The 24743-nt window shown below is 31.3% G+C and overlaps 2 protein-coding genes across 4 annotated transcripts; one reads left to right on the top strand and one right to left on the bottom strand.

Moving 5' to 3' along the window:
- Positions 1-283: 283 nt before the first annotated feature.
- On the bottom strand, positions 284-2984 carry LOC120206336 (SNF1-related protein kinase regulatory subunit beta-3-like). Of its 3 annotated transcripts, XM_039206021.1 has the most exons (4): positions 2959-2984; positions 2637-2675; positions 1002-1095; positions 284-927 (listed from the first exon to the last, which is right to left on the bottom strand). In XM_039206021.1, the coding sequence occupies exons 3-4, from the start codon at positions 1026-1028 to the stop codon at positions 601-603; spliced, it is 354 nt and encodes a 117-aa protein (XP_039061952.1). In that variant the 5' UTR covers positions 1029-1095; positions 2637-2675; positions 2959-2984; the 3' UTR covers positions 284-600. The 3 variants fall into 3 exon arrangements, with proteins under 3 accessions (XP_039061952.1, XP_039061953.1, XP_039061954.1); XM_039206022.1 differs by lacking the exon at positions 2959-2984 and having other exon boundaries at positions 2637-2749; XM_039206023.1 differs by lacking the exons at positions 2637-2675; positions 2959-2984 and having other exon boundaries at positions 1013-1094.
- A 3455-nt stretch (positions 2985-6439) lies between these two features.
- LOC120206296 (MAP3K epsilon protein kinase 1-like) lies at positions 6440-20883 on the top strand. The gene is made up of 6 exons (XM_039205990.1): positions 6440-6680; positions 8991-9042; positions 19912-20002; positions 20076-20159; positions 20594-20725; positions 20815-20883. The coding sequence occupies exons 1-6, from the start codon at positions 6440-6442 to the stop codon at positions 20881-20883; spliced, it is 669 nt and encodes a 222-aa protein (XP_039061921.1).
- The last annotated feature ends 3860 nt before the right edge of the window (positions 20884-24743 follow it).

Below are 24743 nucleotides of genomic sequence, written 5' to 3'. Positions count from 1 at the left end.
ATCATATAGTTATGGTATATTATCATGCAGTGACGCCATTGACTCGTGCATATTCTAAAATATTTGGAGAAAGCTTTCCTTTTCATTAGGAGCCGTACACAAGTACATCATTTTCAATATTTCTTAGAGAATTCATGTATGCAACTAAATTCACAAATGATGGTCATCTAAAAAACAAACATACTTCATATAGTTTGACCTCTCAGTACAAGGAGGGACAAAATAGTTCATATTTGAAGATAAGGTTGATTGAGGTGGTACCATAAACATACCATAAAGCATATCCATCAAAACAAACTAATCCATTAATTCAATGCCCACAAATACAAGTGCTTTTAAGTATTTACTACCATCCTAGGCAGCAAACAAGCTCACAATACCCCAAATACTGGTTAAAAGAGAAACAATAAAGCTTTACATGTATCACAATAACTGGTATTTCATGTCAATTGTTAAGTTTCAGGTTTCAAAGGACAACCCCAAGGCATCAAGTGAAACCGATAAATGTTCTTTCTCCTAATTCCCTATTTGAGTCGAATGCAGCTATTCCATCACTAGGGCTAACCAACAAACCCAACAGGCCTACTCGATGTTCATATCTTAAGAACTGGTACTCCCCCTTCTTGGAACTGGTTTGTATAGGACAACAGTAACATACTTTGAACGAAAACGATGAGTAAACCCAAGTGCCACTACAGATCTAGGTGCTTCTCGGTTCTCAATGTAAAGATGATTTAGAATCACATTTTCTGGCGAAGGAATACTCCCAGAAGCATTCAGACTTGAGGGATAGCTAAGCAACGAACGATGTAGGTGTGGAGGGACAACTGGTGGATCACGTGCATCATCTTCACTCCCAGGGTAGGCATTATTATAACTTGAATCAGGTGATCTTGGCACTTCAAACCCAATGACTTTTGCTTCATCCTGAACAAAGCATTACCTGTTTAAAATCCCAAACTTTTAATATTACAAAAAATCACCAAGATTCTGTGACTTACTTGATCGACACCATATTGGTTGTTCATTCTGAGCAGTGATACAAGAGGCTAGCAGAGCTGAATTATAAACAAAACAGTAATACAACATGTGAGCCTGATTCCTGAAATAGAGCAATTATTTCTTTCAAAGTCTAACAAAGCAACACGTAGTTAACAACCAGAGAAATATACAAACAGTCCTGATCTGACATTACAAAGAAAGGGAAAAAAAGAAAAAGAAAAAAAAAAACCGTGACAAAAGAATTCAATAAGGCCTCATTCAAACTAGAATGAATGGTACTAACACATTTTGTCTGAATGAACGTTAAAAAGAGATCAAGAAATAAAAGATGAGGCATCAAGCTCATCGGCTGGTTTTGAGTTGCTTTCTCGAAGACTTGAATGACATTGACCTACAACAGGGTTACTATGCAATATTGCAAATAATCTAAAGTGGCAACTAAAATGTTTGCTAATTATGGAGCTGAGAATATCTAACAAATTTGTATTTTAAGCCCACAGATTCAGATCCAAAAAGTAGTACCAAAGTCTTATAACCTGAAAACCACAATTCTCAAAACAAGCCTTTTCACATCAATTTCTAAAACCCAATATTCTTTGAGCACCAGTCAGCGTTGGTATCATCTTCCATAAGAAAAATAGATAGTACTAGCAGTAAAGCTAGCCTGAAAATGCAGAGTATAATTTAAACTAAACAGCAACATTCAACCATGTCCTACACTCCTACTATGTATAGCAAGTCTACAAGACCGTAAATGCAGCAGTGCAATGCCACAACCTTGTAAAAGAATCTAGCATGTTGAATGCAGAGAGTACAGGACAATGTTGCAAACCAGAATGCTGAAAAAAGGTTTAAATAAAAACAAGCCATAGTTCAATAAGCAGCAGAAATGACAAAAAAATAGTAGATAACACAGTCTCAATGACAAAACAAGTAGGGGAAGGACAGCAGACAAATTGAATCAGAAGGGCCAGCAACACTATCATATGCAAAAGTCATTCAGATTAAGCATCAAGTATCACCAAAGTATCCTAAGTTGTCTGAGAATACAGAGACGGTTCATTTAGAGAGTATGGATAAAACATCTTCTTCTTTTTTACCACGGATAACATAACAAAGATAGCACTCGCAGCGACAAATCCTCTTATTTAGTAAATGTATTTTACAGGGTCACTTGTGAACTGTATTACCTTCATGATATAACCTTGTTGATTCATTGAAGCCCAGTTTTTGTCCAGGACAAATATATAGTTCTACTGATATATTCTATGGAAATTGTCCTATTCAATTCCATAGCATGATGGACTCAAAATCCCCATAATTCAGCGAAGCATCAATTTCGAGTAACTCATAAACAAAGCATTGTCTACCGAATATAAATGCAACTCTCAAATTCATTATAGTATCCGATTTTGTTGACAAGAGTAATGATAACAATGACAACATCATCTATTTCTTCAAAGCATACAATGTAAAGCTTCATATAAAAGCATTACAAAAACAGCAGACACAACCTAAAATTCCAAAAAAGGCTGAACAGAAGAATCCAATTCCTAGCAGAAAATGCAACCTCTGAGAGCAGCATTAAAGCCAAAGAAATTAATTTGTTAAATAACAGTAAAAAGGAGACTGACCTCAATCACCAAAACTCCCAGATTTTCAATCCCACGCCTCTGCTCGAAAAAACCAAAACTTCACACAAAAATAGTTGAATAATTTTTCAATGTCACCAAGCTTTGGAGCTTACCTGCAAAACAAAACAAACCCAGATTAAATCTGACCCAACAAATTTAAAACTCAGCAAAAGAAAAAAAACGCCCAACAATATAAACCCAAAAATTCCCATATGAACAAATAAAATTCAGCTAACAATAACGAGATGGGATTTCAAAAATATAAGTAAGATGTAAAAGGAAAGGGTAAAAAAATGAAATACATTGAAAGAGTATCGCTTACCCCGAGAAAAAGAGAAAATTTCCAGCAGAAAACAAGTATTTGTCGGAGAATCGACCACGAGAATTTGCCCTGATTATTGTTTTAATAAAAGCATCAAGCATAATATAAAGAAAGGAAAGGATTTGTAAATTCTCAAAACGCTCTCCAAAATTAAAAATAGGATAAAGTACACGAACCCTCACTAACATTTAGGTAAATTTTCTTTTTACTATTGAAGTTTAAAAAGTGACAAAGTGATCATTAACATTTTTTAATTTGTAATAAAATGATCACTCTTAACTTTTGTTACTCATATAATAGAAGCTTAACATGACAAGTTTATTCGTAAATCTAAAACCCACCGACCGATGCGGGTGACCCGATCTGATCTGGGGTGTCACATTAGGGCCACCGGAGCGACTAACCGTAAAAATCTCGAAAAAATTAAAATTTCTGTTAAAACAGTAAAATCATAAAACAATTTATAAATACAAAATTAAAATTTTACCAATATTCAGAAATAAAACATATTTCAGACACGTATATAAAAATAAAATACAACATACATGCCCCCTAATCACACGCACCGTACTCTACAAGCAACGCCTGTGGAACTCCTTTACTAATGTCGATAGCTGCACTGGTTTGAACCTTTTAACCTGAAATAGTGAGAAACAGAGTGAGCTTTGGAAAGCTCAGTAATACAGAACTATCAAGTGATGCTGAAGGACATGCATATAATAGGTAAGCATAAAACTTCCTTATTGATTCAAACATCTAAAGATTTTTATGATGAGCTGAGGTCCCCATGATATCTCAGGTAGTAAAAGACAGGAAGCTTTCAGTTTAGAGGAAATGTTTCGGATGGTTGGGTTCAGGAGATCATAATAGGTTGTCTAGTGTGTTCCACAAAACTAGTGAAAATGTACATATCCTTTTAAAACATTAGCAGTTTAAAACGTATCTTTAAAAACCATAGTAAAATCCTCCAACCGAACGCCAATATGCAGTTCCCTATAACTACATCCATAAGGACTTACCCTAGGCCCAAAAGGCGTAGGTGTCAACCTAAGGGAGCACCTTGGGTCCAATAAAGTCTTACTCTAGCCAAAGCGTAGGTGTCGACCTGAGGGGAGTGCCCTCAGGCCCATAAGGACTTACCCAATGCACACAGCAGAGAATCCACCCTAATAGAGTGTGTTAGGGTCCATAATATCTTACCACTAGGCCCATTAAGCCCAGGATCCACCCAAGAGTCGCCTTATGTCCATAAAAAAATATCAGTCGGTGTTAAACTATACAAGGAATTACCAACATATATTAAACCTGCCAGTTTCTTCAATCATACCAGAGTCCCAGAGTATCCCGTATAAAAATAATTTCAGTCAGTAAATAGAGATATCATAAATCAGAACAGAGATCATAAATCATAACAAAAATCAGAGATCATAACAGATATCAAAGTTCAGAGCAGAAATTAGATGTCTGACTGTATTTCAGATAACAGAGACATACTTTTGAAATTAGAGAAAACATCCTTGTGATTAGGGAACACACTAGAGGTTCCAAATATTATTCGGAGGTGATTGTATTTATCAGATATGGAGTCATAAAACCTTTGTAAACTGATTAAATTCATAGACGAGGTCCCCAAAAAAGGGTTTGATAGCTAACGGATTCATCATTTATTTAGAACGTGATTTATCATGATCATATAGTATTCAGTTATTTTTCGGAGGCACTATGCAATTAGAAATGTATTCAGGATCCTTTGTATCAGAGTTACTTGTGTTTTCATATATGACATGAGTAATTCCATTATCTAGGAAATCAGAGGCATTTTGGGCATTAGGTTCTTGGAGAATTCTTAATGATTTGAGCTAATAAGGGAGAAACGAAGATTTAGGGCATTTAAGATTTGTGTCGATCTATTGGAATATCGAGTTAACTCGAACTGTACAAATCTCAGCAATGATACCTGTCAACCGGTCAAATCGTTGCAATTCAAGGGTATTCACTCTTTCATACATACAACTCTTGTTAAATGATCATCTTTCGAATCATCATTGAATTGATCTTAAGGAGACAAATATATATGCCAATGATCTTTATTTCATTTATACATTTCAACGACATCAGGAAATGTCGACGTGCTTGAGTCGTGGTTCAAACCCTTATGGATGGTACAATATATAAGATCATAAGTGATTCCAGACTTATCCAAGTTATTAGCTTAATTCAAGGTCATCAGGTACTTAATTCAATTAGTATTCAAGTTTATCCAGATCACTTAGGAGTTTCTTGAGTAATTCTATCGTTTTAACAATTCGAATACATATAGTAATTCTATTCAGTTCAACTTTATCATTTCGAGTAATTAAGGCATGTAAGGTACCTTCAATAATTTAGCCTCCGAGTGTTCGCTCATAAATTAAAAATTTTAAGTCCTTTACCATCTTAAGATCATGAGCGATTAACATGTTTATTTTCACTTTCGAGGTAAAACCTTATCTTTTACAACATATCAATATTTTTGTAGTTTCGTATCCAAGTATTTCTGATATTTAACTTTTAACGAGATTAATCAGAATTTACGAGTCTCGAGATTGATTGATTTACTAATTAAATTATTGAACTTAGATTTGTTTCCGATCATTCTACCAAATTATTTTACAAATCGTCTGAGTCTTATACAGTGTTTTGTCTTTATTCCAAATTTAATTTGAGTCAAATGATAATTAAATACATCTCATAGACTAAATATTTTCATTGATACATTTACCAATTATCAATGTGTTTCGGAAAGCATACAAAAGGTAGTAGGGTATTACCTTGATTTTCATGCCATACCAATTGACTATTTAAACAAAATTTGATCGCCCTTGAACTTTAATCCAACGTCCAATAATTTATCGGATACAAAGCAAACGAATTTATATCATAAACTGAACTTAATTGAGAAACCAACTTGAATTCGAAGATAAAACACTGAAAAACGGTTCACCGAGTGCGAATATGTCAAAACGGACTTCAGATTTGGACTCAAAACGTCGAAAAACAAAAATATGTGTTTTCAAAAATTTTGATTTTTCGATCAAAGTCAACGGTCAGACCAATCAAAGTTAACAGTCAGACCGGTCAACGAGTTGACCTGGTTTGAGTTGACTCAGCTTCCAGAATACTCGACTGACTCGGCTGGAACAAAGCCTAAGCATTATAGGTGTGTGGCAGCGCGTGCGGTGGACGTCGAAGACAGGGCAACGGCCGATTACCAGAAAGCAACCAAACACCAAAACAACCCACAATCATTCCAAAAATTAGCCAAAATCTATTGGAATAAAGGAAAATAACAGAGAAGCTTACCCACTCCATTGATCGGCGAAAACGAAGACGATGGGTGACGAACCCGGTCGGGTTTTGGTCGCACGACACCAGTGATTGTAATGGTGAAGAATGTGAGGCATGACGGTCAATAATTTGGTCGGAATCGACGAAATTTGTGATGGCGAGATTGAAAATATCGAGACTTCACAACGAGATTTACGGTGAACGACGCCGATTCATTACAGGATACGGATTGGGTTTTGATCGGAGTAGGGTAGCGGTCATTTTGAGGGTAGCAGGGCAGACTGGGGTGGCCGGACGGCTACGGATTGAGACGGTAAAGAGGCGGCAGGGAGAAGGAATTTGGAGGTTAGGGATTATGATTTGGGTTGACATTTTTTGGGTTGCTCTATTGGGAGGTTTATTTTTCAACGAGTAATGAAAATGGGATAATTCGAGTTCAAGTTCCTGAATTTTTCTCATGTTTCAAAATTGAGCTACAACTTTTATAAATTTGCAATTTGGTCCATAACTTTTCCCTTGTTACGACTTTAATTCGATACTTAAAATTATTAAAATTTAACCCCCTAAATTGGGGTATGACAGTTAATTTATTTCCATATATATATATAATTTTATTAAAAAATAACTTCACTTTTTTATTTTTTTAACTCTTTAATTTAAAAAAAAAATCATATATTTCTTTTTTAGTTGAATAAAAAGACAATGAAGTTTGAAAGAAGAATAAGAAATCGATTGAAGATGCAAAATCGATGTCGTCATTGATTTTTTTTCATTGGCATGCAAAACCATACGAATTCTTTTTATATATAAATAAAAATTTTAAATAAGATATTTAGGGGTGGGCAAAACTCGACTCAACTCGAAAAATCATTTTTTTCAATTTCGAGTTATTTGAGTTAACTTGAATTATCATTTTAGTTTTAGAGTTCGATTCAAGTGGAAATTTGAAAATTTTGAGTTACTCGAAATACCAAAAATTTGGCTGACTATTTTGACAAATTTACTATTTAGTCCCTAATTCCCTTATTCCTTCAATTCATCCTTCATTTTAAGTCATTTTTTACCAAATCTGAACCACATGCTCCTAAGTCATCGTAGAATACATATGTTCTTTAAATTCCTCTTTTTGATAATATTTTTAAAATTTTCAATTTAGTCCCTAATTTCCTTGTTCCTTCAATTCCTCCTTCATTTTAAGTCCATTTTTACCAAATTTGAACCAAAAGCTCATAAACCATCGTAAAATAAATATTTTCTTTCAATTACTCTTTTTGATAACTTTTTTAATTTTTTAATTTAGTCCCTTATCGAAACGGTCTCTGCTGGGCTTTTTAGGGCTTTTATCGGGAATCTGTCCGACTTACAATATTGGGGCATGTCGGGTTTTAAAATAGAAAATTTTGGAGTCACAAATCAACTTTTGGGTTAGGTAAGTTGAATACCCAAAAATATATTTTTAAAAAAATTTAAAAAAAAAATTTAAAAAAATTAAAAGATAAAAATTTTTGATCTGCGATTGACCACAGATTCACTTTGAAAAGGGTCAGGGAGTCGGTTACGTGTGTGGAAAGATTATCACCCCCAAAACGCCCAAAATTGTTACTTATGATTATACGTCATCTTGATTATTAAAATTGGCAAATTCGAATAATATTTAAATTATGATAAAAAAAGAAAATGAGATATTATTTTATAGGAATAATCTTCGAAAATACCTTCCTAGCAAGTTAAGTATATATTTTTATAAATTAATCGAATAAAAGAACATCAAAAAACATTACAATTACAAAAATTGATAAATATAAAAAATTAAAATAATAAACTTAGTGATTAAATTATAAAACTACAAAAGTTCAAGGTTACCTATGTAAATAGATCATATTTTAGGTACTAAAATTGTAAATAAACCAATAATAATATTAAAAATTAAAAACATTAAACTTCATGTATTAAATTGCAAAATAATAAAACTTATGGCCATAAATGAAAATATCACGAAATCTATGTGCTACAAATGTAATTTAACATTTATTACTATTTGGGGTTAAAACGAAAGTTATTAAAATCTAAGGATTAAATAGGCTATTTTACTTAAAATATATATAAACACGACTAATGACTAAAAAGAAATAAAATAAAATCCGAATACCAAATTGAAATACACATAAACATGATTTCAATGACTGAATTGTAAGGCTTACAAAGTATAGTGACCACGGATAATATTTTTCCATTCTCAAAATTACGCATCCCCAAAATGATATCGTTCGGGGAGGGGTATAAATAGGTAAAAAATCGGCCTTTTAGGCTTAAAGTCTTTATTTTCCTCTTTTTGCTTCTCTTTAAAGAGAAGCTCTGACTTCTCTCTAAACTCCCTCACCGGAGGGAGAACCAATCACCGCTGTACGTCGGAGCCGATAGCCACCAGAATTCAAGAATACACCCAAAACACTCTTTTTCTCCCAAAAGCCTAAATCGGGAACCATATATCCTAAAAACTTCCCAATCGAAGTAGATCTAATTGGTTTTACCTTCGATGTTTCGACTCTCCGATGACGCGTGGAGGCTCTGACGAGGGTAAGATTCTCTCAATCTCTTCTTTCTATTTTTCTAGATTTTTTCGTTGGTTTTAGTCGTTGTATATTCGTCTCTTGCTTGTTTTCCCTGCGTCCCTTGCTCTTCTCCCTATGTTCTTCTTCTTGCAGGATCAATGGCCTTTTATAGGCCTCAGACGCCGTTCGTAATGATGAAGCTCTGGTGAGTCACCAGAGATATGGTGGTGACTTATCCTAGGGCTTGTGAGGTGTGCGGTTAATTTGTTGGGTGCATTAAATGCACCCAGATCTTCTTTGATCTTGGCCGGCGTCAGTGGTTGTGTGGCAACATCGGATTAGAACATTTAGAGGTGGCGACGACAGGATTATCATCAATCTAAGGTGGCGGCCGGAATAACCCTAGGGTTGTAATGAAACCTAGGGTTTCTTATGGCATCATCTGGGCCGTTGGATCTCTCCAGATCCAACGGTTGAGATTTGTGGCGGTTGAGATGAGATGTGTGAGAAACCTTAGCTGATGGGTTATGGAGTTCTCGGGTCTGGATTGTTTGGGCCTGGATCGGTTATGGGTCTGGCTCGGTTCTAGGTCTGGCTCGGGTTGGTCTTGTAAAATGGGGCTCCGATTTGCTTATTTAGGTCTTCGGGTTATGGGCCTCAATTTGCATTTATTTGTAATTGGGCTTGGAATATTATTATTTAATAATAATAATAATAATATAAATACGTAAACTCGGACGAAAATGACTGTCGACATCCCTAATTTCCTTATTCCTACAATTCATCCTTTATTTTAAGTCCATTTTTTACCAAATTTAAGCTACATGCTGCTATAACACTATAAAATACCTATGTAACTTCAATTAATGTTTTTTTTACTAAAAAATACTCTCTTTTTATTTAGTCAATTAACCTTGCATTTTACTCAATTTGGTCTTTTGACTGCAATTGTTTGTAAATTATTTCTTCCCGGCAATTCATTGACTCTTTTATACTCTCATTAATAGTTTATCCTCAAAATATCTTCTTTAAATATAATATTGTAAATATTTTATAATTCTAGATTGTATTTGATATATTAAATAACATTATAATGTGAAAATAACATGAATATATATCTTATATGGTTAGAGAAATTCGAAAAGTCGGAATCAATCCTTACCATTCCTTTACCATCAAGATTGTTTGGTTCGTGCTTGTTAGAGCTTGAATGTAGTGGTTATTTGATTAAATTGGCGATGGATAAGATGAAATTAGGTTAAAGGTTGAGTTTTTGTGTTAATGTGGTGACAAGAATGATGAAGTTTGATGATTGATAGTTGATGGAAGATATGGTAGCTAGTGATGAGTGATTGAATGGTGGTTGAGGTTAGTGATGGAGTGGAGTTGAAGCTTTTGAATATAAATTATATGATAATCAAATCATGTTTAGTATAAATTATATAAGTATAATAAAAAAAGATTTATGCTATAATATATTTAGTACCTATACACGAGTGTAATATACATATTTGATACATACATATAAGTATAGTCAAAAAAAGGTATCTACACTTATAATATAAGGTATATATACATAATATAATGGTATGGTATGATATGATATGATGCCTAAAATGAAACATAATTAGAAAATATTATCAAAATGTGAAAATAAAATGAAAGAAGATGGACTAAAATGCACAAAACCACGAATAAGCATGCTCGAAACCGAAAAGGAAAAAATCATGAACAACACCGCTATTTAGGATTAAATCAAATAAACAGTAAACTACGCGACCAAAATACAAATGAAAAGAACTTACAAAATCATAAATAAACAGACATACATGAGAGTGAAATTGAAACAAATACAAAATCAGTGGTAGTAAATAAAAAATAAATAAACATTAACAGGAAAATAGGACTAAACCGAAACTTCTAAGAAAATGTGAAGGATCGCAAAGAAAAATAGACCAAACCCATCAGCAAGGCGCAAATCTTTGATGGGTAGAGATCGGGTTATAAGCCAAACATAACAACAAGTCTTTTTCACTTCAAAATTGAGAAATAAAAAAACCCAAAGTTAAAATCCTCTGAAGTGTTCATCCATGTTCTTTGCATGTTGGTCAAATTTTGAAAAAAAATTAGATTTCGACAAATAATCACTTATCTATTATCATAGATCGACACCGATCGTCGGTGTCGGTGATAGAACCAAAGAATTTTCAAACTTTTTTTAATCATTTTCATCTCATCTAGCCAATTTTAGATTTGGTTCTCGCAAATGTGGCTCTAAACAGGGTAAATTTGAGAAAGAAACTCATTTTATATATGTTGGAACAGTCATTTGAAAGACTTGATTGAATCCAGACTTGAGTGAATAAATTTTTATAGTTGCCACTAACCATTTGAGTTAGATAGGGACGAATACCTAAATATTACATTTTTACCGCATATGCATTTTACTACATATTCACTTGAAATGGTTCAAGAGTCGGTTACATGTGAGGAATGATGAACACCCCACAACACTAGAAATCGATTCCAAATCAATTAAGGATTGCCTTAATAATGGAAATTACAAATTCGAATCCAAATTTAAAGAATGATCCATTTATTTACCTCTGATTTGAGTTATTTAATATAATTATCTATAAAAAAAACATTAGAAAAATAGCATTTAATATTTAAAGAAACAAATATATCTAAATCATATTATATAATAAATAAAAGATATACATAATAAAAATAATTATCATGGTTGTAATAATTGATATAAAGTATTAAAATACGGAAATATATATATTTATATTAATGTAGTAAAAAATAAAGATATTTACATAATAAAAAATATTAAAAATGAATAACACGTGAAATTGAATTTTTTTTACAAAAATAAAATAAATTAAACAACATGGATAAAAATATGAATGAAATAAAATAAATCAACAAAAAAATACATGACTTAATTAAATTGAAATAAAAATTCATAATAAAAAGAAATAAAGACAAAAAATTTCAATTGCAAATCTCAAAAAGTATGAGGCACCACGGCTAGGAGTTTTACAGTCCACATCTAAAGAGACACCAAATACAAAGAGAAGACATGTGGAATAAATATTTTTTAATTAATTACTGATATATAATCTATTGACTAATTAATCTAAATAATACTACATAGGCGAGAGCGACATTCTCAACCTAATTTGTTCTATACACAAATATCAATGTTCGAACTCCTAACATTATTTAAGGAATCTAGTGTTTATTCCACTAGATCAACTGGTTGTTGATTAAATACTTTTATTTTTGAGAAGTGAGGAGTGAATCTCCTTTACTTTTTGTGTCTTCGATGACATGGAGATTGCATCAATTTATATTCGAGTCTCTTTACATCCAATAATTTATATCATTTACATCAACGACTAATATTAAAATATATCTATATAATCTCTTTATTTAAGGAAATTAAATCAATTATATTAATACATTTTTATAATGAGATTACCGGGATATGAAAAGAAATCAAATGGAATATTTTGATTGACATTAAACATTTTATTTTCTTACAGTTCCTATATATCTTTGGTTCGAATTAAATGTCCCAAATAAAATCAAGTAATTATAATATCTTTTAGAAAAGGTTTGCCGAAGGCGGCGATCAGAAAGAACCTAAGGGTGCGTTTGGTTCACGAAATATAAGATTACCAGCGGGAATAAGATTACTGGGAATGTTGTATTTTGTGTTTGATTCGTTTAACATAAATGTAATATTACAGTGTTTGGTTAAAGGAATAAAAGACTATTGGAATGTATATTTTACCAAATTGTCCTTATTATATATTTACTTTTTAACAAGTTGAAATTTATTATAATTTTACTATAATTAATTTATATATTTTCTTTAAAAATTTTAAATTCATAATATATATATATATATATATATATATATATATATATATACAAAATTGAAAAGATAAATATGTTTAATGAAATGGTAAAATTTTATTTTAACCCCTGAATTTCTTATAAAATTTTAATTATTGATTTTTTTGTAAATCTAAAATAGTTTAAGGATAAATTTATAATTTTACATTTCAATAATTTTTTATTTAACGACAGAAGAAATATATATTTTTTTAAAATAATTTAAGAACATGTTAGTCCAAAACGCCGGTAATCCAATAATATTTAAGAAAAGGGGTAATCGCATTCCCAATAATATACCTCAAAATACCACTGTTGAGAATAAAAGATTAACGGGGTTGAAAATGTTTGTCAACCAAACGAGAGAATAACATTTCATTCCCCCAAGTAATCTACGATTACTTAAACTAAACACGCCCTAAGGATCTTCGAAAGAACTATTGGTTTCCCGTATTGTTTTTTCTCTTGGTTTTTATTACAAATGCCTCACAGGTTTTTTGTTGCTTTCTCTATTTTTCTAGCTCGATTTTCCTTTGGTGGTTGTTTTCTTTTGTTGCTCGTTTTTTTAACCACCATCGATTCTTCATTTTGCAAGTCCTTTAAAGGACGTTTGCAGGATTGTTTTCAGCAAATAAAAAATTATCGTACAACCCAGATAATCGTTCTCTCGGTTAACAGTACAAATCATATGACGAGAGATAAGGGACCACTGCATTGTTGACCGTTGATGTACAAGTGTGGGTTACTGCTGTTGACAAGGCACACAAGGGAGAGAGGGACAATCATGGCTTGTTTGTGGGTGCTGGCGTTTTGGGGGGGGGGGGGTGGAACCATCGACAGGACGCTCAGGGTGAGCTAGATGTGAAAGAAGCTTTTGGAGATACGTGGGTGATATGGATGGGTGCGCGTTGATCACACGCATTGTAGATCTGACAGACGAGAGTTGCTAATGCTTTTAATGATGCGACCTAGGTCGTTAGATTTACGAGTCAGATCTGACGGCCGAGATTGGACTGCGCATGTGATAGTTTAACCCTAAATGTTATTCATCATTTAAGTCGTTGGATACCCTCAAATCTAACGACTGATATGCTGGCAACTTCGAATTACAAAGCGGTTTAGATTTCCTCTACATTCACGTGAGCCGTTGGATTCTTACCTAGATTTGACAGCTATTGTCTGACGATGTTAAGACCGTATAGAAACCATAGCGGTTAAGAGTTTGGGATGACTGGGTCAACTCTAGTAATTGGGCCACTTTTGGCACTTGGGTTGCAGGGAAGTTTGAGACTTGCAATGTTGGATTGTAAAAACAGAAATAATAAGTATATTCATATGTTCCCAAGGCTAATTTCTTTAATATTAACATATATCTAATATTTATATAATATATAATTATAATTAAATTAATCTAACTATTAGATTGAAATTTATTTATTATAATCATATATTTAAATTAATATTAATTACAATTAACGGAAGAAAAACAAATAAAATTAAACGTCTAAAACTTAAGAACGAAAATTCGAACTAAAGTTCGGACGAAAATAAATATTTACATTTTATTTTTAGTGGTTCGCTCTAGTTACAATTGACGCTAGTATTGTCCTACAAAACTATACTAACAACTGGTATCATAACCTAATATATAGGTATTTAGAGTCGATCTTAACGTAATTTGTGCCAATAAAAGGACATTCAATCATTGAGGCTCCCGTGTTGTATAAAACCAATCATGGTATTATAAATTTTGCATGTGTATTTTTTTTAAAGTCCAATGATGAATGGACGTGGAAGGTTGTTGCCAATGAATGGAAGTCTCCTCCACATGATATTGGCAGTTCTATCATTCCTAAGTCTATGGAAAAGTGGACTGAATATGAGGTAAACATTGTTACTTATAATTTAAATGCTCTGAATATTATTTTGATGATGTTTGGTGATGATGTTAGTTCGCAAGAGTTTCAAAGAATCTCGTATACTACAACCTATGAGGCTTGGAAAATAATGAAAAGTGTATATGAAAAAGATGGTGATGAAGAAATCTCAAGTTTTATTGGAACAATAGTCGTTGCCCCCAACCATTTCTACTTCCAACAGTGTTACATCAATCCCAATAAATGATGGTGAATATGAGATTGGTGACGAGGGGTCAACGTTCAATCGAGTCGAATTTTATTAACCTCTACTAATGATGACATTACAAAAGATTATAAAAATGTTGCAACATGATAAACAAAAACTCTTATAGATTATTGAAGATTAAGAAATAATATAAACAATCAGTTAATATAGTGGGAAGAGACAATAAATTCCTTAAACAATGTCAAAGATCATGAATGGAGCAAACTGAGTTGGTCTCATGATAGGTTTCTGTAAAATCTAATATGGATTAGTCAATCAATAGACTAGAGATCAATAATTAATTAAAAAATTAAGAAACAATGATTTAGTTGATAGGAAAAGAATGTAAAAGTGCTAAAACTCTCTTACTTACATCCATACAGATCAAATATTATTATAGACGACGTACTCAAATATAATAACTCTAAGAATATTAATTATATCTTTATTATTGAAACCGTATGATTCATGTGTTATAAAATAATTATAAATAGATGTTAATTTGGAAAATAAATTTTTAAATGATTATATTTACATCGATATTATTCCCTCAAGAGAAATTATTGAAGGATTTTAATGTCCACTTTTTTATCCGATAGACACAAAATTCAAAATTTTATGTTATGATATTATATTTGTTGTTTAGAGCCTTGGGAGAGAGGACGAATGTACAAGTAGTCGTTGGTGATTGATTGCAAGGTACAGATGCTCCACTATTTGCCAATTGTCACTCCTATTATTCCCTCAAGATAAATTATTGAATGCTTTTACTGTTTAATTTTTTAATAATCAGATATACGATTTTATGTTAGGAGAATAAATTTATAAAATTTTAATAAATAAGAATTTATAAAATTTTAAAAGATAAAAAATATTTTTTGATTAAAAATATATAAAATTTAATTTCTTTTTAAGATGGAAGATTACATCGATCTATCTCTTATCCAAGTTTCTATCTAGAAAAAAGCCAGAATTATATCAAGTTGGTGTCCTTGAAAACCACCCATAGCCTTGAACTGCCTTTTGTTCCTCATGTATTCCAATTTCCAAGTCCCTGTTTTTTCACTTGAAACATCTGTCAGAACCAATTGCATGCAGCAGCAGGTGCCATAAAAATGGAGGAGCATATGCATAATATATATATATATATATATATATATATACAGTATTGCCAGATATGGCTGCTTGCTTGTCCCACCTGCAACAAAATGACAGAGGCCAAGCATTTCCAATTGATTCGCACCCTTAAACCTGTCAATTCAGGTCCGATTTTATAATAATAAGACACCTACTATAAATTCAATAACGATCCGGTTATGTTTCCGGAGGTGATTCCAACCTATTGTTTTGAGTCGCATGATACAATTTTAATTGATTTTTGTTGAAAATTTTGATGGTAAAATTTGATTAGTTATAACTCAGAGTTAGAACATAATTATTAACTTTTATAAATTTATTATACTTTCGAAATAAATTTTATGAAACTATCAGTTTTTCGTCAAACGAGATTCTTAAATAAGTTTTTTTCTTTTATAAGAGCATTAATTTTTTTTTTCATTTGAATACGGATCTTCACTTTCCGGATGACTGCAACATAGATAAAAGACCATTGACATATTCACTTTACATTCTAAAACGAAATATAAGATCTGATTATTAAATCTATCTAAGTTAATTTACGAAAATGATAGAGAGATTGAACCTTTCACTACCTACATCTAATCTTCATCTTTTTTCTTATGATCACTTTTCTCATTAAGATATATTGATCAACGGCTGTTGTCTCGTCGATCGTTATTCTCTATCCAAACTAGGAGGGATTAACAGTCAACAGTCGATAAGATAAATTTATTGTCATCAACAATACGCTTGACCAAGATTAACAAAGAGACTAAGGTGGTGTTTGTTTTTGAAGAGGTAAAATGTCTGCAGTCTGCGGACCACATCTGCAGGCATCTGCAGCAGAAGAGGTGGACCAAAAGTCTGCAGTCTGCAAGAAAAAGACTGTTTGTTTTTTAACGTCTGCAAACTGCTAAAATAAACTGAAATATAAATAAACTGATTTTTTAAACTTAAAAGAGTTTTGTAATACTGATATTTAAATAATTTTAGTTTTACAATACTAAAATTTAAATAATTTATACAACTACAATAATAATTTTTTTAAAAAAACAAACACTACCTTATTAATTCTATATAAGTCTCACATAATCACATGTATTATTAGTTTATAAGTTTATAGAATAAAATTTATAAATGATCATTAAATTATATGATTTTTTAAATATGTAATTTTGTAATACTTTTAATTTTTAAATATATATTCATAATTTTTTTATAATTATATGATATTTTTAGAAAATATTTTTAATTTATCAAATTATTTTATGATTATTTTTTATTTAATTGTGATTATATTTTAAAATTTTAAAAACATAATTTATAATTTTTTATATTTTAAAATCTTAATTATCAAACAATGAAATCATTTTTTATTAAGCAATGTGGTTTAAATACTTACATTTGTATAAAAAGTTTAAATATAATTTAAAAATAACAATCTAAAAAATATATTTAAACTTAAATCAAAATAATTAAAATAAATATAAAATTTTAATAATATATAAATAATTTATATGATATAAAATTAAATATCTATAATATATATTAAAAAATTAATATTAATTTATTTAAAAAATTAATATTAAAATTAATATCTATAATATAATATTAAAATATTAATATTTAATTTATTTAAAAAATTAATATTAAAATTAAAATCAAATAATATAAAATTAAATAAAACCTCTTTGAAGAGGTTAGAAGACGTCTGAAGACATAAGACCACGTCTGCGCCGCGCAGACCACGCGCAGACGTTAGAAGAGCTTCTGTCTTCTAAAAAACAAACGGTCTGCGAAGCCCAATGTCTGCGCGTGGTCTGCGCGACGCAGACATAAGAGCTTTGCAGACCTTACACAGTAAAAACAAACACCACCTAAACCTTCTACAATACAAACCTAATATTCTTATTCTTCTTCCAATGAACTCTTCTCTCTTATAAAGAATTATCGATAGACAGCTATTCACTCATAAACTGCCACTTTTTATCTAAAAAAATAATATATAAAAAAATCGTTACTGTTATTAACAAAATTCAACTGAGAAATAGTTCATACGAACAACAAAGGGCTGCCTTTTCAAATTATGTCACTTCATATAGATCGAGAGATGGATGAATAATTAAACCGAATCGACAAAAAACAAAACAAATGATATCCGTTCATTCAACTTCTACAGTTTTTTTTCTCTAAATGAAGTGACATAATTTGGATGTTATTTCGTCGACAAACTAGTTGATTAGCTATATATATATATATATATGGGTAAATTACGCGTTTAGTATTTAAATTATTTTTATACTTTGTTTTAGTATTCAATTATATTTAATTACACATAATATTTAGTTTATATTTCATTTCGGTACCTTTTGTTAAAAATTTAACGACGATGTTAATGTGTCATTATAAGATAATATAATGTCATCATTAAAAAAAAAATCACATCAACAGTTCTAATAATTTTTAACGACAAATTCCAAATTAAAACATAAATTAAATATTATACATGATTTTGAAAAAAAGTTAAATTTTAATGTCAAACATAATAAAAATAATAATTTATGTACTAAATATGTAGTTTTTATATATATATATATATATATATATATAAAAGATTAAAGCTAGATTAATTTTTATGAGGTAGCGACGTAAATTGTGTCATCAACCTAAAAGTAATTTGTTTAATAGCAGCAGTTCTTTTTCTAAATGAAGTGACATAATTTGGATGTTTTCATTGTTCATTCTAAAATATAAAATATCTATAAGTATTAACAAGAACAAATTCATACCAATATGCTATACCATTAGGCCCCGTTTGATTCACAGTCATATTCCATTTTTGCTGGTAATCTTTTTTTCCGGGTAAACATATCCATGTTTGGATGGAGTACATTCCCAAATGCAGGGAAAGAATGAATACCAACAGTGGTATTTTTTCCTACTTTACCGGGAATGTCATACCCAATCTCTCTCTCTCTCTTAGGTATTTGCTTATTCCCGGTCCGTTGTCTAAATTACACTTCTCCCCGCTTGGTTATGGCCGAAAGAAAATTGTAATGAGGAGAATGCCGAGCGTAGTTTGGAGGAAACACCCTATCCCTTCTCAGAACTTAAAAACGTGAATGGTAAAAGAAAAGAAAGAAGAAAATTTGGCTCCTTACTTGATATAAAGAAAAGTAAGCTGAAGGGCTTAAATTTGGAATCCTTCGAACTGTCCGGCCGATCCGAATCAGATTCTGAGATCAAGATTATATAGAAAGCTGCTAAGAGGGAGGCAGTAGAGACGCTGGAATTGGGTAAAAAACTTGGGATTCAGGTAATTGGAAATGAACTTGAGGTAATTAAGGATTTGACTCTACTATAATTTAATAGTAAGGTCGATTAGAGGGGGAGGAAGGGTTGTGCAGGCATTTTTTTTTGGGTAATTCTGGCTGTTTGTTTTGATTTTTGTTTGTTATTAAAGGTGTTTCAATGGGGTAAAGAGCTCAAAGATAGTTTGTCCCATGCTACACTGAATCAATTTGTAAACCTGATGTTCATTTTGGTGGAGTTGTATTTTGCTTTTAAGGTCATTGCCAATACACAGTACTTGAAACCAAATTGTTAAGGTTTGTACTAGTGTAAGCTTGATAAGACAGTTGGCCTCATTTCGATGGTTTTATTTTGATTGATCATCTTGCGAAGGAAGGTTCTTAGCTTTGAGTGTGAAAGTTTTCTGGTTTTTGATTTGCTACCAAGGTTATGAGTAACTTTGTGGGTAATTTTTCTGGGATTAATTGTGGTTTGGGAAGTTTTAAGGTTTGAACTTTGTTTTGGTTTTTACTCACCTGCACATAATTCTTGAGTAAGCAATCTTACATTGTGATTGGAGTATTCTCTGAACTGTTAAGAACTTGTAGTTACTGCTTTTACATTTCCATAGGTATGTGGAAAATGGTTCACTTGCAAACATTATCAAGCCAAATAAATTTTGGTCGTTTCCAGAATCTTTGGTGGTCGTTTATATTTCTCAGGTTTGTTTTTATTTCTACATTTATTGCTTCATTTTTTCGTAAAGTATCATTGAATATGCTGGTTGTTAATCAGGTTTTGGAAGGTTTGGTTTATCAACATGAACAAGGTGTTATCCATTGGGATATTAAAGGTGCTAATATTCTGACGACTAAAGAGGTAACCCAACAACTATTTCTATATCCTTAGTGAGTTTTATTTACTATTTCAGGGTCATTTTTTAGTGATTATATTGTGATAAATTTGAGCATGGTGACAAATATACCGTTTGGCCTCCTTAATATTAGGCTATCTAGACAAGGTGAATTTGAATTCATACGTTTCCTTTAACTTTGGCTACTTATGTGATGAAAAATATGCTAAGAAAAATGAAATTGAATTGCTTTACTTTCCTTGAGTGAAACATCTGCAGAATGTTGAATTTTGGGCCATATCTTATTGCCCCACCTCAGGGTCCTCGGTTGTGCAAATTCATTATGTTTTATCTTCACAATTGTGTTCAGATTGGTTTTGATAGTTATGTCGCTAGGTGTGGAGTGTGGACTCTCTTGGTTTCCCCTACAACTTACCCTTAACTTAATTTCTCTTTTCAGGATCTGGTGAAACTTGCAGATTTTGGTGTTGCAACGAAACTAAATGAGGTTGATGTTAACACACACTCAGTTGTTGGAACACCATATTGGATGGCCCCAGAGGAACTGATAATTGGAATGTGGCTATTAATTGTCTATCATATTACTTTTCTCCATGTTTTTGTGTTTACTATTTTAGGTATATATTGGATGCTTTTCTTACAGGTTAAATTATATTTCAGGTGATTGAAATGTCAGGGGTTTGTGCAGCTTCTGACATTTGGAGTGTTGGTTGTATTGTATTTTTCTAGGAGAATCATTTTTGGTTGAATGCAATTCTTTTGTTCTCTTTTCTGGTTAATGGTTGAGTGTTGGCTTTGATTGTGCATAAATTTATCACATCAAATACGGATATATATTTGGTTTGGATAACCAATGTGATGTCGAAAAAAAGTGATTTATAGATCCTCGTTGTTTACATCTTAGCTATGAATCTGATGGAATTGAAGGAATGCATCATAATTGTTCGGGTGCAGGATCAAAAAGGGTTGGTAGATTAGTTAACCAGGGTAGGGTTGTCGAGGACTGAGAAGTTTGGGGGATGAGATTAAGACTTCAAACTTCAACTGAACATGTGGTGCAGTGACAAAAATGACTTCCGTTGAAATAAAATACTGATTAACACGTCTAAGATGAAGCTCTCGACGTTCTGCTTTCATGTGTGTAAAGTGTGGTCGTCTTTATAAGTATTTTTAATGCATTGGAATCTTGTTGTTTTGAAGTCACGAGGTGTAAGGCTCTTTGTGGCTTCTCTCTGATGGATAAAAGGTTTTGAAGCTATTGAGATTATTGTTTGTTCTGTTGTTCAAGATGTTCTTTACTTGTAGTTTTCGCTACTGCAAATTAGTTTGCCAATACCATAGTGCGGTCTTGTTGTGATGTTGTTATGTTGGTTTTGGCTGATAATTAGCGTACACGTGGTGTTAAATTAGTTTGTGTTTGCTTGTTGCTGGTGGTGTGTCCTGTTTAGAGTTATTGTCTTTGTGTGTGTCCAAGAGGTTTAAGGGTTGCTAGTGATTTGGGTTTAAAATCCCAGATTGTAATTATATTGTAGTTAGTTTTATTCTATTGTGCTTGGATGTTATATACTTTAGGTAGTTAGTAGATTAGTGTGTTTTCTTATGCTTTGGTTCAAAGTATTCTTTTTCTCTAATTAGGTTTATAGATGTTTTTAATGAGGCTTTGAACTAGATTGGTCTTTATTAATAAAATTTGACTTTTATCGATAAAAAAAGTAACCAAAGTTACGTTCACGATAATTTCTATTAGATAGGTTTGTCCACTTTGATATTTTAACAAACTTGTTAAGACAATATGATAAATCTCGAAACACATTTATTTGTTATTTCGATTTTCTCACAATTTTTGAATTATCTCGGATTAAGAAGGTAGAAGAATGAGATAATAACATTTCTTAAGATTGTTGGAAAAATTCATTAATCCGAGAATTAATGAAAAATAATAATGATTGAAATATCATTATAAAATTAAAGAGAAAGAAAGAATTTACTTTGTCTTAAGAATTGTTACGCAAAATAACAATTTGAGACAAAATCGAACATGAGAAAAAAAATAGAAGAAATTAAAACTTCTTAAACACAAATAAAAAATAAATGGAAATAAAAACCTCCCAGTGAATGCTTCACGTATGAATCGAAGCTAGTTTCTACAATGTAAATATTTAGTTAAATGTTGATGTAAAATTTTAATATATTTTTACATAAATTATGTAAAATTTAATATTAATTAAAATTAAAATAATACATATATTTAAATACTCAAGTAATATATTATCAACAAATAGAATTTTTATATAAATAGTTTTTATTTAAATATTTAGAATTTCAGTTGTTAAAAAATATAGACCAAGGACAATTTGGTAAAATATATATTCCAATAATCTTTGATTCCTTCAACCAAACACTATAATCTTACATTCTTGCCAAACCAACCAAACATAGTAATGTAACATTCACAGTAATCCTATTATCTGGTAATCTTTTATTCACATTGGTAATCTTACATTCCGTGAACCAAACACATACTTAGAGTTTAGAAATTTTAATTACTATTATCATAATTTAAATTAAACAATTTTAATATGAAAATAATTAATTAAAGTTATAAAGGTAAGACATGTGATATGATTGAAGAAGAGTTTTTACATGTATAAAGATAGAATTCTCTTATATAGTAAAAAATTGAAAAAATATATCGATTTAAAATTATTAGATATTTTTTTTAAAATAATATTAGAATATTTGGTTAACAAAAGAAGTATTTCTTTTAATTTTTTTTAAATTGAGAATATTTGGATGAGATTTAATTGTTTTATTTGATGATTTGAAACTTGAAAAGTAATTTTTGGTATTGGAAGTCATGATGATTGACAAGAAATAGGGGTGAAGTGGCCAACAAATGGAAACAGATATATGCAGTAGCCACATCATATTGCACGGACATGGGCCCTGCTTCAGGTGAAAGCTTGATGTGAGGAATCTGTCCGGTTTTTATTATTATTATTATTATCTATTTTCTTCTTTTTAATTTCAAATTTATTGTGCAAAACTGGTGGAATTAAGGTTTCATTTGATTCACGTAAATTATCTTACTAAAAATATTTTCTTCATTTTTTATATTGGTTGACAGAAATGATTTGTTACGAAATAACGTTAAAATGACTATCTTTTCGGACCATTATAAACAATTATATGTAACTAAGTGATATATTATTTATTTGTATTATCAATATTCATCCACTTGTATAAAAATAGAATTTTGAAAAATATTTAAAGTAGGGTAAAATAAAAAATTAATAACGAAATTAATTATTTAAGTATTAATATTTATTAAATATGTATTAATGTGTAGCGGAATAAGTGATTCTTCTCTCACCAAATGAATGAATATTTAACTTTTTATAAAATAGGAGTTAACTCATCTCATATTCAATTGAGTTTTACGATAGATCAATAATTTTAACCAATATATCCCAGGATGCTGGCATATCTCGGAATAACTACCGTAAAATGAGGCATTAATATTGACATGACAAACAAAAATTAAATCGAAAAAAGAACTAGCAAACACTATGTAATGGTGAACATGCCTTATAAGTAAATTTGGTTTAATTATTGTAATCGTTGCACTGGATGATACCCCTAGATTAATAGTATATATCTGAAAATCGTCACCTGAAGTTTGGATTGGATAGTGGTGGTATTGATCTTCTCTTTAGAACAGAACTCGGAAAGCAAACATAAAGCAGAAAGCTTTGAAGTAGAGGATGAAACATGGAGAGAAAAATGATATTTGAATAGATTTAAAAGTTGAAAATACGCCCACATTTATAGACTGAATTCTCCAACATAGAACGGATATAAAGGCTAAAATCACCACTACAAAATCGTAGTTTAATATTCTGGCCAATTGTTTTGCACCAATGGTTGATTCTCAGCAGAGTCGTGTCAAATAACTGATTTTCATCGAGTTTACTATTCCTAAAAGACGATCTCGTGTCGAAAAAGACATAAACTACACACTAATCCGAAAAAAACAAGCTTCCAAATATCCATGGATCAAGGGCTGATGGGGGAAGACTCCCATAAGGCTAACAATGAGCCGAAATTACCAGGTATGTCAAAGGAATTATTCCAAAGATAAAACCAGTACTGCCAGAAATTCCACGAGACAGAACAATGCACTACAATAGGACTGGTCTATAGCGGAAATTAATTTGGTTAGATCCTCGCTTCGTTAATTCGACCCTTGTAGGAATTCTACCATGAACAACTTTCCACCCAAAGGCCTCAACCTTAGGCGAAGCCAATTTAGACCACATCATTTTCCAAATTTCGTTGATCTCAGCCTCAACATGGTTGTGCAACGCAATAATCCTCAAGTTTGTACCAGCTAGAAGAAGAGCCACACCAACGTAGACAATCAGAGCTCAAACAATTCTTCGAAACTCTTCTGAGCAAAGATTAAAAAAATTCCAGACAAGGACTTCCCAATAAAAAGAGGTCTTCGAAGTACAATGGTCCATTCCCATATTCTTCAAATCTTGGCTCCAAAATCGACCACCTTTTCCGTCTTTATGAAACAACAAGGC

Source organism: Hibiscus syriacus, unplaced genomic scaffold (assembly GCF_006381635.1).
Source record: "Hibiscus syriacus cultivar Baekdansim isolate YM2019G1 unplaced genomic scaffold, ASM638163v2 tig00013680_pilon, whole genome shotgun sequence".
Taxonomy (NCBI): Eukaryota; Viridiplantae; Streptophyta; class Magnoliopsida; order Malvales; family Malvaceae; genus Hibiscus; species Hibiscus syriacus.
The sequence above is the reverse complement of the archived record's forward strand: the minus strand, read 5'-3'. Positions and strand labels throughout refer to the sequence as shown.